The 11,184-nt window shown below is 43.0% G+C and overlaps 1 protein-coding gene across 1 annotated transcript; it reads left to right on the forward strand.

Annotated features, from left to right (window-relative positions):
• Nucleotides 1-8,022: 8,022 nt before the first annotated feature.
• On the forward strand, nucleotides 8,023-10,371 carry LOC137305372 (protein phosphatase 1 regulatory subunit 29-like). Its single transcript, XM_067974209.1, has one exon. The coding sequence runs from the start codon at nucleotides 8,038-8,040 to the stop codon at nucleotides 10,369-10,371; it is 2,334 nt and encodes a 777-aa protein (XP_067830310.1). The 5' UTR covers nucleotides 8,023-8,037.
• The last annotated feature ends 813 nt before the right edge of the window (nucleotides 10,372-11,184 follow it).

Consider the following 11,184-nt stretch of genomic DNA (forward strand, 5'->3'; position numbering starts at 1 on the left):
CATTCGAAGACGAGCAGAGGAGTTCTCCTAGTTATCCCTCAGATTAGACCATCAAAAACAGATTAACAGGTCATCATCTCACTGCTGATTTTGGGACTTTGCTTTGTGCAAAATGGCCACTGTGTCCAGCAATGCTTCGATTTTAAAATTCTCACCCTTGTTTTCAAATCCCTCCATGGCCTCGCCCCGCCCTATCTCTGTAACCTCCTCCATCCCTACAAACCTCTGAGATCTCTGTGCTCCTCCAATTCTTGCCTCTTGAGCATCCCCAATTTTCATCGCTCCACCACTGGCAGCCATGCCTTCAGCTGTCTAGGCCCTAAGCTCTGGGATTGCTTCCCTAAACCTCTCCACCTCTCCCTCTCCTCCTTCAAGCCACTCTTTAAAAACCTACCTCTTTGACCGAGATTTTGGTCACATGTCCCAATATCTCCATATGCGGTTCGGTGTCAAATTTTGTTTGATAGTGCTTCTGAGAAGCGCCTTGGGACATTTTACCAAAGGCGCTATATAAATGCAAGTAGTTGTTGTTGTTTGCCCTCAAAATAACAATGACAGTATTTCTAAAGTAATTCAACAGCTGTGAAATGCTTTGGGATGTCTTGAGAACAAGAAAGGTGCTATATAAATGCAAGAGAAGAAATAAAATGTGCGAAAATTTTGGCAGGAAATAAATAATGACTGGACAGTTTTGCAAATTTAAATTAGAATAACATCCAATTTGACTGTGTTATATAAACCATGAGCTAATATGGGATAAAACTGAAATATGAATTAATGTGCTTGGATTCCACCTCAGTAAACAGATTACAATGTAAAACTATTGTATTACTGAAACATGGCTAAGGGAGGGGCAGGACTGGCAGCTCAATGTTCCAGGGTACAGATGCTATAGGAAAGATAGAGCAGGAGGTAAGAGAGGAGGGGGAGTTGCGTTCTTGATTAGGGAGAACATCACGGCAGTAGTGAGAGAGGATATATCCGAGGGTTCGCCCACGGAGTCTATATGGGTAGAACTGAAAAATAAGAAGGGAGAGATCACTTTGATAGGATTGTACTACAGACCCCCAAATAGTCAACGGGAAATTGAGGAGCAAATATGTAAGGAGATTACAGACAGCTGCAAGAAAAGTAGGGTGGTAATAGTAGGGGACTTTAACTTTCCCAACATTGACTGGGACAGCCATAGCATTAGGGGCTTGGATGGAGAGAAATTTGTTGTGTGTATTCAGGAGGAATTTCTCATTCAGTATGTGGATGGCCCGACTAGAGAGGGGGCAAAACTTGACCTCCTCTTGGGAAATAAGGAAGGGCAGGTGACAGAAGTGTTAGTGAGGGATCACTTTGGGACCAGTGATCATAATTCCATTAGTTTTAAGATAGCTATGGAGAATGATAGGTCTGGCCCAAAAGTTAAAATTCTAAATTGGGGAAAGGCCAATTTTGATGGTATTAGACAGGAACTTTCAGAAGTTGATTGGGAGAGTCTGTTGGCAGGCAAAGGGATGTCTGATAAATGGGAGGCTTTCAAAAGTGTGTTAACCAGGGTTCAGGGTAAGCACATTCCTTATAAAGTGAAGGGCAAGGCTGGTAGAAGTAGGGAACCTTGGATGACTCAGGAGATTGAGGCCCTAGTCAAAAAGAAGAAGGAGGCATATGACATGCATAGGCAGCTGGGATCAAGTGGATCCCTTGAAGAGTATAGTGATTGCCGGCATAGAGTTAAGAGAGAAATCAGGAGGGCAAAAAGGGGACATGAGATTGCTTTGGCAGATAAGGCAAAGGTGAATCCAAAGAGCTTCTACAAATACATAAAGGGCAAAAGAGTAATTAGGGAGAGAGTAGGGCCTCTTAAGGATCAACAAGGTCATCTATGTGCGGAACCACAAGAGATGGGTGAGATCCTGAATGAATATTTCGCATCGGTATTTACGGTTGAGAAAGGCATGGATGTTAGGGAACTTGGGGAAATAAATAGTGATGTCTTGAGGAGTGTACATATTACAGAGAGGGAGGTGCTGGAAGTCTTAACGCGCATCAAGGTAGATAAATCTCTGGGACCTGATGAAATGTATCCCAGGATGTTATGGGAGGTTAGGGAGGGAATTGTGGGTCCCCTAGCAGAGATATTTGAATCATCCACCGCTACAGCTGAGGTGCCTGAAGATTGGAGGGTAGCAAATGTTGTGCCTTTGTTTAAGAAGGGCGGCAGGTAAAAGCCTGGGAACGGTGAGCCTGACATCTGTAGTGGGTAAGTTGTTAGAGGGTATTCTGAGAGACAGGATCTACAGGCATTTGGAGAGGCAGGGACTGATTAGGAACAGTCAGCATGGTTTTGTGAGAGGAAAATCATGTCTCACAAATTTGATTGAGTTTTTTGAAGGGGTAACCAAGAAGATAGATGAGGGCTGTGCAGTAGACGTGGTCTACATGGACTTTAGCAAAGCCTTTGACAAGGTACCGCATGGTAGGTTGTTACATTAGGTTAGATCTCACGAGATCCAAGGTGAGGTAGCCAATTGGATACAAAATTGGATTGACGACAGAAGACAGAGGGTGGTTTTAGAAGGTTGTTTTTCACATTGGAGGCCTGTGACCAGCCGTGTGCCTCAGGGATCGGTGCTGGGTCCGCTGTTATTTGTTATTTATATTAATGATTTGGATGAGAATTTAGGAGGCATGGTTAGTAAGTTTGCAGATGTCACCAAGATTGGTGGCATCTGCAAACTTACTATTGGGCCAGGACCTACTCCGTTAATGGTAGGGCGTTGGGGAAAGTTATAGAACAAAGAGATCTAGGAGTACAGGTTCATAGCTCCTTGAAAGTGGAGTCACAGGTGGATAGGGTGGTGAAGAAGGCATTCAGCATGCTTGGTTTCATTGGTCAGAACATTGAATGCAGGAGTTGGGATGTCTTGTTGAAGTTGTACAAGACATTAGTAAGGCCACACTTGGAACACTGTGTACAGTTCTGGTCACCCTATTATAGAAAGGATATTATTAAACTAGAAAGAGTGCAGAAAAGATTTACTAGGATGCTACCGGGACTTGATGGTTTGACTTATAGGGAGAGGTTGGATAGACTGAGACTTTTTTCCCTGGAGAGTAGGAGGTTTAGGGGTGATCTTATAAAAGTCTATATAATAATGAGGGGCATAGATCAGGTAGATAGTCAAAATCTTTTCCCATAGGTAGGGGAGTCCATAACGAGGGGGCATAGATTTAAGGTGAGAGGGGAGAGATACAAAAGGGTCCAGAGGGGCAATTTTTTCACTCAAAGGGTGGTGAGTGTCTGGAACGAGCTGCCAGAGGCTGTAGTAGAGGCAGGTACAATTTTGTCTTTTAAAAAGCATTTGGACAGTTACATGGGTAAGATGGGTATAGAGGGATATGGGCCAAGTGCAGGCAACTGGGACTAGCTTAGTGGTATAAACTGGGCGACATGGACATGTTGGGCCGAAGGGCCTGTTTCCATGTTGTAACTTCTATGATTCTATGATTCTAAAACAACGTGATAATAAGCAGGTGGTCGTAATATTTCCGCACAAGTGATCTTCCTTCCTGTTAATTCCAGTTTCGGCAATAGCATGTTTGAAATAATATTGTATTCATTTCTCAGGAGTGTTTGTATCAGAACGTTAGTAGCTGTGTTGAATAAACAGGTCTCAGGGGCACTGCAAATTGCAAATAGTAGACTATGACATGCATGGGAGTTATACCTGTGGTAAACAATGTTTTATTAGTGTAATGCTTCTGCAAGCAATTTATTATGTGTCATAAAAACGTAGAAACACAGAAAATAGGAGCAGGATTTGGCTATTCGGCCCTTCGAGCCTGCTCCGCCATTCAATATGATCATGGCTGATCCTCTATCTCAATACCATATTCCCGCTCTCTCCCCATTCCACTTGATGCCTTTTGTGTCTAGAAATCTATCTAGCTCCTTCTTAAATATATTCAGTGACTTGGCCTCCACAGCCTTCTGTGGTAGAGAATTCCACAGGTTCACCACCCTCTGAGCGAAGAAATTTCTCCTCATCTCAGTCCGAAATGTCCTACCCTGTATCCTGAGACTGTGACCCCTCGTTCTGGACCCCCCAGCCAGGGGAATCATTCTCCCTGCATCCGGTCTGTCTAGCCCTGTCAGAATTTTATATGTTTCAATGAGATCCCCTCTCATTTTTCTAAACTCGAATGAATACAGGTCGAGTCGACCCAATCTCTCCTCATACGACAGTCCTGCCATCCCAGGAATCAGTCTGGTTAAGTGTCAGTAACATACCTGTATAAACAGCATGTTTGATATTTTTATGTGTGTGTGTATATATATATATATATATATATATAAATAAAATACAACATTATACCTGTATAAAGTGTGTTATGTATAATACAATATTATACCTGTATAATTTTCACATCGTTCACCTGACGAAGGAGGTAGCCTCCGAAAGCTTGTGAATTTAAAATAAAATTGCTGGACTATAACTCGGTGTTGTAAAATTGTTTACAATTGTCAACCCCAGTCCATCACCGGCATCTCCACATCATACCTGTATAAACAGTGCATTATATGTAATACAGTATTATACCTGTATAATCAGTAACACATATATAATGCATTATACTTATAAACTTCCATTGTTTTGCTTTATTAGTTACTTTAAAAACTAAACCATACAGCGATTTAAGTAATGTGTAGTATAACAGTGCTGTAGATCACCAGGATAAACCATTGACTCTTGGCATATATCTTGTATATACCAGTTCATGGTTCCTCTGTAATTGGGAGAGTCCATTTGAAGCAGCCCTGTGTAAATTACAGTTTGTGGGTTATATGCAGCCCTTGAGCCCTGGCAATCCAGCCCAGGCAAATCAGTCCTGTTGGTGCTCACTCGCTGGTTTGTCTTGTTTGAATTTTGCAAGCCTGGGGGTTTGGAAAGTGTTGTTCTTACATAGAATTTACAGCATAGAAACAGGCCATTTGGCCCAACTGGTCTATGCCGGTGTTTATACACCACACAAGCGTCCCCCCTGCCCTACTTCATCTCACCCTATCAACATATCCTTCTATTCCTTTCTCCCTCATGTACTTATCTGGCTTCCCCTTAAATACATCTCTGCTATTCGCCTCAACTACTCCATGTGGTAGCAAGTCCCACAGTAACCACTCTCTGGGTAAAGAAGTTTCTCCTGAATTCCTTATTGGGTTTATTAGTGACTCGTATATTTATGACCTGTATTGGACCCCTCTTGGCGCTATTGACTCATGGGTGGATTAATCCTAAATCAGAACCCTGAGATCAGTTGAGATACTTGCAAATGAACGCAGCATGGATTTAAACTTTATATACAGATAGATATTTGAAAAAGGAATGAAAGAACTTGCATTTTTGTAGCACCTTTCACATCCTCAGGACGGCAATGAGATTAATGACCAGTTAATCTGTTTTGGTGGAGTTAGTTAAAAGATAAATGCCGGCCAGGACACCAGGAGAATGCCCCTACTCTTTTTTGAATTGTGCTATGGGATCTTTTACATCCACCTGAATAGGGCCTTGGTTTAATGTTTCATTCACAAGATGGCACCTCTGCAGTACAGCACACCCTCAGTACTGCACTAAAATGTTAGCCGAGATTATGTGATCAAGTTCCTGGAGTGGGGCTTCGACCCATGACTTTCTGACTTAGGATTAAGAACACTACCACAACCAATGAGCCAAGCTGACAAGGGCAGGGAATGGGAAGTGGATAGCTCTTTCAGCACAGGCATGATGGGCTGAATGACTTCCTTCTGTACTGTAGAATTCTGTGTGCTCCTCAAGGCTCATGGAAGGCATCTGAGAGGCCATGGTGACAAAATGCTCGAACACTTCTGAGTACTTGCTCAGGTAGAGGCTCTGTGGCCATAGATTCTTACAGAAAACTGCGGGTTCTTGGACTAGTTTCAAGTTGGTACTTGATGGGAATGCTTTTTAGCCAGTATTTTTATGTTATGTATTTACGTTTTTAATTTTTTCTGCAAGATATTCCCCTTGGGCTCAGAGTCATTTACATTTATATGGCATGTTTCACATCTCCAGGACATCCTATAATACTTCAATGAACTGCGGTTACGTGGCCAGTCACAGCAGGGAATTTGCACTCTAAATGGACCCTGTTTCCCTCACAAACCCTTTTCTGCCCAATATCAAGGTAGCGAGCTCCAGGGATTGAACAGGGAGACCTTCTGGAATGGTGGAATAATGCAGCACAGAAGGAGGCCATTCGGCCCATCGTGCCTGTGCCCTTTTCTCTGACTGGAACGTATCACATGCCGTCATGTAGGAAACATTTGACCAAACTCTCTTTCGGACCGAGGCTCAGGCTATAAACCAAACAGATAAATTTATTGAATCTTAAACAGGTAAACAGAACAGTACTCAGTGCAGAGAGTATCATTACAGTAATTTACTGAGTTTGCTAACCTTCTTGAAATGTCAAGACAGCAAAGATGCTTTTCCTGTGCTAACCTGCTACCCTTGAATCACGATTGTTTACCACTTAGGTGGCTACTTGCTACCGGGGAGTCCTCTTACGAGCTTCCTACTCAGACTCACTAGTGAGTGGAGCGTAAGCTGACAATATTGGCCCACAATCAGTAACTTTCAGCTACAGAGCTGTTCATCAAATGGGGTATAAAGGATTATGGCCCTGTCCCTCTCACAGGCCTGACTCAAGACCTTATGTCACATAAGTTGTCAATCAAACCTATAAACTGAAAAAATACCCGCAACATGTCAATCACATGGGATGTTGGAATCAAATGACTTGATCCTTGTCTGAGAAACCTATTGATCTGTTCCAAGCACTATGATCAACCTGCCATTGCAGGAAATTGATGCTTGTCCAGGTGGTTATAAGGGACATTGCTGAACAGAAAGACACTAATGCATCTGCACTCGACACATATTAGCGAATATAACTATCCTTTGTCCTGCAAGAACAAACTATAGACATGTATTAATTTGTCAATATTAATGCCTTCAACATACCAAATTGGCAATAATCACCTTTGACCCTATGGGGTAGAAATCGGTATGCATTGCGTCTGTTTTTTTGGGGCATGAGACAAGGACAGTGCTGACACATTTTGCAGTGGGATGGCCCCACGCTCTGCATGTGCATTCAGGCCACTATTCAATTTGTCAGCCTCATTTTTTAGACCTCCCAGGCAGCGTATGTTAACCAGGGGCCTAACGCCTGTTTGAGGATCCTCCTCATCAATTTGTTTCCGATGAGCGGAAGAAGAGCCAGGCCAGAGTGTTCAGAATGGATTGCAGTGCAGGCCGAGGAGTTAGAAGATGCAAAATTGAGGCGCTATAGTGCCACCACTGGCAGGAGTGTCTAATTACAGTGTGACAAGTTTACATTGTTAGTTTCCATTATAAATGTTGACATAGGAATTCATAATGGAAGTGCTTGAAGATATGTGTGTATGTGCATTTGTATATATATGTATGTGTGTGTGTATATATGTATACGTGTATATATGCATATGTATGTATGTGTACATATATATAATCTACCGTCCAAAGAATCTATTACAAAGAAAATGGATTTTAAAATAAAACAAAATTCAATTTGTTTCACGCTGTTAAAAGCAAAATTAAAGTGCAACGATCTTTTTAATGAAACCCTGATTCCATAATTTGTTTTCTTGTTTTTTTTGTTGCAGGGATCGTTGACCATGGATCACTTGAGGATACAAGGAAATCTTCCTTCAGAGTTGGAATCTAGAGATTGAACAGTTACTGAAAAGAGTGTGCTTGAATCAATACTTTCTTACAAAGTGAAAAGACCCTAGGAATATAAAAAAATACAGATTTCTTCCTCTTTTCATAAATATTTTTTTTTGTCAAGTGCTTCCATTTGTAAAGAGCAATGAAAGCGGAGATGACTAGAACTGGTGTGTTGTTATTGGTTATATTTGAAACTAATGGTAGCCACTAGTCACTCCTAGACTCTTTTCAAAAGTCAGCTACAGTTTTCTGAACAATGTCCCGTGTCGGCCTATGGGCTGCTATTGTCCTGTTGACCCAGCTTGGAAAAGTCTGCGGGGATTGTTGGCTGATTGAGGGAGAGAAAGGTTATGTTTGGCTGGCAATCTGCAGCCAGAATCAACCCCCTTATGAGACCATCCCTCAGCACATCAACAGCACTGTGCTAGACCTCCGTCTCAATGAAAACAAACTCAAAATCCTCCTGTACAGTTCACTCAGCCGATTTGGCAACTTGACTGATCTAAACCTGACAAAGAATGAGATCAGCTACGTTGAAGATGGAGCGTTTTTAGTCCAGTCGAACTTGCGCGTGCTGCAGTTGGGTTACAACAAGTTGACAAACCTCACAGAGAATATGCTGCGGGGCCTAACGAGACTGGAGTATATGTACGTCCAGCACAACTTGATTGAGAGCATCTCGGTCAACAGTTTCTGGGAGTGCCCCAACCTCATCAGCATTGACTTGTCTGCTAACAAGTTGGCTAAACTCGAGAGCAACACCTTCACCAGTCTCAGTGGCCTTATGGTGTGTGAGTTGGCGGGCAATCCTTTCAATTGCTCCTGCGAGCTCGTTGGCTTTTTGAATTGGCTTGCCGAGTTTAACAATGTTACGAAGACCTATGACAGACTTCAGTGCGAGAGTCCTGCAGAGTATGCTGGTTTTCCACTTTTGAGTCCAAGGCCTAGCAGTAACCGGAATGCCATCAGTCTTCTTGCTTCCTCGTGTAGGAATGGAGTGAAAATAGCTCCATTCTCCACACCCATGGCTTCCAAAGATCCTGAAGCCTACTCTTCGGGAATCAACCCAGCAGAATTCTCTTCCACAGAACCTATTACAACGTATACTCTGGACACTTCCAATAGCCCTACCATTAAACTGCACCATGTGACCATCACTGGGGCAACGCTAGTGGTTCAAATCCCCTCCCCCTACAGCAGAATGTATATTCTTGTTCAGTACAACAATAGTTATGTTTCTGATGTCACAAATTTACGCAACAGGAAAGAATATATTAAGCTGGAGAAACTGAAGGCCCATACAGATTACACCTTCTGTGTGGCCTCCATTCAAAAGTCCCAGAGGTACAACCATACCTGCTTGACCTTTGCTACAAGAGGACGAATGATAACCCAACCCTCCAATACTTCCACCACTACACATTATATCATGACTATACTGGGGTGTTTGTTTGGCATGGTCATTGTTCTGGGTGTGGTTTATTACTGCTTGCGAAAGAAAAGAATTCAAGAGGAAAAACAGAAGTCTATCAATGTTAAGAAGACCATCTTGGAGATGAGGTATGGGCCCGAGTCTGAGACGAGCAGTATGATTCACTCAATGCAAAAGTTCCACGAACAGCCCATTTCAGTATCAAGGATGTCCTCACTTCCATCTGTGTCAGCGGAGAAAGGACAATTCAAGCCAATGGAAGTAAACGAGACTCCAAAAACCACCAAAGGCAACTATATTGAAGTCCGTACTGGGGAGACCTCTGACCGCAAGGAGGAGGAATCGAAACAGACAGACAATGGACAAGGGTCAACAGCAGAAATCTCCACTATCGCCAAAGAGGTGGACAAAGTCAACCAGATCATCAACAACTGCATTGATGCATTGAAGCTGGATTCTGCCGCTTTTATAGGTGCAGATTCCGAAATGTCCATTGACCGCCAAATTACCCCTAGCACTTCATCCTCCCAACTGGAGAGGCATGGCCTCCTTTCACCCACCTACAAAGAAGGGGGTTATCCACTGCAACGACAGAGCAGTGTAGACACCGCCAAGAAACGCTGCAGTATCTCGTCCAGTGGTTCTGGGAAGAGCACCCGAGTCTTCAGCCTTGATATTCCCGACCAGCCATCCAAGACCGAGGCAAAATACATTGAGAAGAGCGGCCCAACCCCCACACCCTTAAAGCGTCTTCCTTCAGTGGCGCCAGGAGAGATCCACCGTTTGGAGGTACAGCAAACCTACCACTGCAGTGAACATCGCCACTCCTTTCCTGCCTTGTACTACGAAGAACACGGGGACACTTTAAGCCAGAGGTCCACACTATTAAAGCCACTCTCCCGATCCAAAAGGGACTCCGCCTATTCCCAGCTCTCCCCCAGGCACCAGTTCTCCGGATATTCCTCCAGCCCGGAGTACTCGTCGGAAAGCACTCACAAGATCTGGGAGAGGTTCCGCCCCTATAAAAAACACCCTCGGGAGGAGGTGTACATGGCCGCTGGACACGCCCTGCGGAAAAAAGTCCAGTTTGCTAAAGATGAAGACTTGCACGATATTTTAGATTATTGGAAAGGTGTTTCAGCTCAGCAAAAATTGTGACTGGGCTCAAGACTGAATTGATAAGTTTACAAAAAAAAAACAAACATACAAAACAAAACAAAACAAAGGGGTTAATGGGTCCTTTTCATTGATTAAATGTTTGTAATTTCTCATTTTTTAAACCACAGTTCGTAAAACACCCCTAAAATGTTTATCAGCAGTTCTTAATTTTGATTACCCCTCCCCCTCAGTAAGCTCCTGATAATTCAATCATTTTTTATGCTAAAAAATTTGAATTATCCTATAATTTTAATTAAGCGATATGAATTGAGTATGTTTACATAGGACTGGTTGTGCATGACCACGGGATTGGGAAGTAAAGCGGAAAGAGTTTTCTGGGAGTTTTTTTTTCCCCTTAAAAATATAATTTCTGTTAGCTACTGAAAGTGAACCGATAAAAAGTGGTTATGGAAATATTCTTATCAGGATAGAAATTACTACTGGTGATACGAGCAGGTGCCTATGACATTCCTCCATCCGCAGTTTTAACAGAGGCATTAACCCATTGGGATTAACAGCTCGTTAAAATAATGGTTAGCAGGCTGCTAGGAGAAGGCGTTAAGAACTAGTTCCACCATTATCACCAGCAGTGCTTTTCTAGGCTGTCGGCCTTGAGATCTCGGGGTGGATTTTCACCTTACTGTCCAGCTGAAGACCTGCCCACAGCAGATGGGCCGCCCATTATGGAAACCATTCGATTTTTATTTCCATTGACTTAGTAGCCAAACCGCAATGTCAGTTTAACACCCAGGCGACAAATTGGGAAGTTTAACTCTAAAGAGCCCCAACCACCAGGGCAACTTTAACACTGGT

The sequence above is a fragment of the Heptranchias perlo genome, chromosome 40, assembly GCF_035084215.1.
Source record: "Heptranchias perlo isolate sHepPer1 chromosome 40, sHepPer1.hap1, whole genome shotgun sequence".
Classification (NCBI taxonomy): domain Eukaryota; kingdom Metazoa; phylum Chordata; class Chondrichthyes; order Hexanchiformes; family Hexanchidae; genus Heptranchias; species Heptranchias perlo.

What these genes read in the sequence shown, in the direction of transcription:
- LOC137305372 (XM_067974209.1), top strand. Translation starts at nt 8,038, where the DNA reads ATGTCCCGTGTCGGCCTATGGGCTGCTATTGTCCTGTTGACCCAGCTT.